General features: G+C 36.6%; 1 protein-coding gene across 1 annotated transcript in view; it reads right to left on the reverse strand.

The window, feature by feature from the left end:
• The window catches only part of LOC107295609 (retinal-specific ATP-binding cassette transporter-like), a gene marked incomplete at its 5' end in the record, with an annotated part of 19,587 nt that extends 18,699 nt beyond the window's left edge, over nucleotides 1-888 (reverse strand). The window contains one exon of the mRNA XM_015824923.1: nucleotides 773-888. Coding sequence (XP_015680409.1) covers nucleotides 773-888 — 116 coding nt within the window. The remainder of the gene's footprint in view (nucleotides 1-772) is intronic.
• Nucleotides 889-1,155: the final 267 nt, after the last annotated feature.

Consider the following 1,155-nt stretch of genomic DNA (forward strand, 5'->3'; position numbering starts at 1 on the left):
TAAAAAGAACCTCAATTTGGCCAATTTAGATAATTTTCTATTAACACCCGCAGCATGCCACCTCTCGGGGTTCCAAACCCCATCCTCAAGGTAGGCCCTTGAGATCTTGTTGGGCCAGGCCTGCGCGAGGGGTGAATCGCGCAGGGCCAGTAGGACCGTCCTAGGGTACGTCGATTAAATTATAAGTCCGGCTGTGGGAAATCAAAAAAGACGGGGGCATAATTTCTTACATCCAGGATAGAAATGTATACCTGGGTATCATCAGCATACCTAATCCCATGCTCATCCAAAGCCTTCATAAGGTGATTAAAAAGAAGTGGGGAGAGAGTTGAGTTCTGTGAAACTCTACAAAGCATTGGAAACATGAGCAGGGGTATTATATAATAAACACAGATAGGCAAGAAGATGATGAATTACACAATTATTACCAACTGCCTTGTTCAAAAACCATTACGATAGTACGATAGTATGATAGTCATGTGACTATATATACTTAATGACTGCAGCGATTTGCTTAATGATCACAGCAGAATTGATGTAAATCGGGCACAGGCACAGAGTTGCCGGTTCCCATTGCAGAAGATTAAGTGAGAACTATCTGTAATGTTTTTACACGTAATTAAGAAAACTTTGAATTATTCTAGGAAATAAGCAGGTAAACTGTAGAGTTTTGTAGAACTGATGTACTATGGTTAAAAAAAAGGTTTATTGAAACATGTACCTTAATATTTGTTTCATTTCACATATTTAATGAAACATCTAGATAACTTACCCATATAACAATAGCAATATTATAAGTGCAGGAAGATTGGTTGGTGATGTGTATGCTTTTTTTTTGAAGCTCATGAATATTGCCACCACTAAGCCAGCACTCATTATATAATTCACCTGGCACAGAGGAAAAGAAAAATATAGTATGTATCAAATTGAAGAGCTATCCAGAAAGATAGCTTTTCGTAAGATAAATAAATAGAGATTAGCTTGTTCTGCCTTACTTGATTTTTTGAAAACAATGTTATATATATATATATATTAAGAAAAAAGATGGCAGGAAGAGACACTTGTGGAAAGGTATATATATCCCATAATTGCCAACAGCATGATTATTATCCATTCTGGTGAGTAGCATCTGGTTGAAAAAGTATATGAAGGGAA

The sequence above is a fragment of the Protobothrops mucrosquamatus genome, unplaced genomic scaffold (assembly GCF_001527695.2).
Source record: "Protobothrops mucrosquamatus isolate PMUCROS unplaced genomic scaffold, P.Mucros_1.0 scaffold2416, whole genome shotgun sequence".
Classification (NCBI taxonomy): Eukaryota; Metazoa; Chordata; class Lepidosauria; order Squamata; family Viperidae; genus Protobothrops; species Protobothrops mucrosquamatus.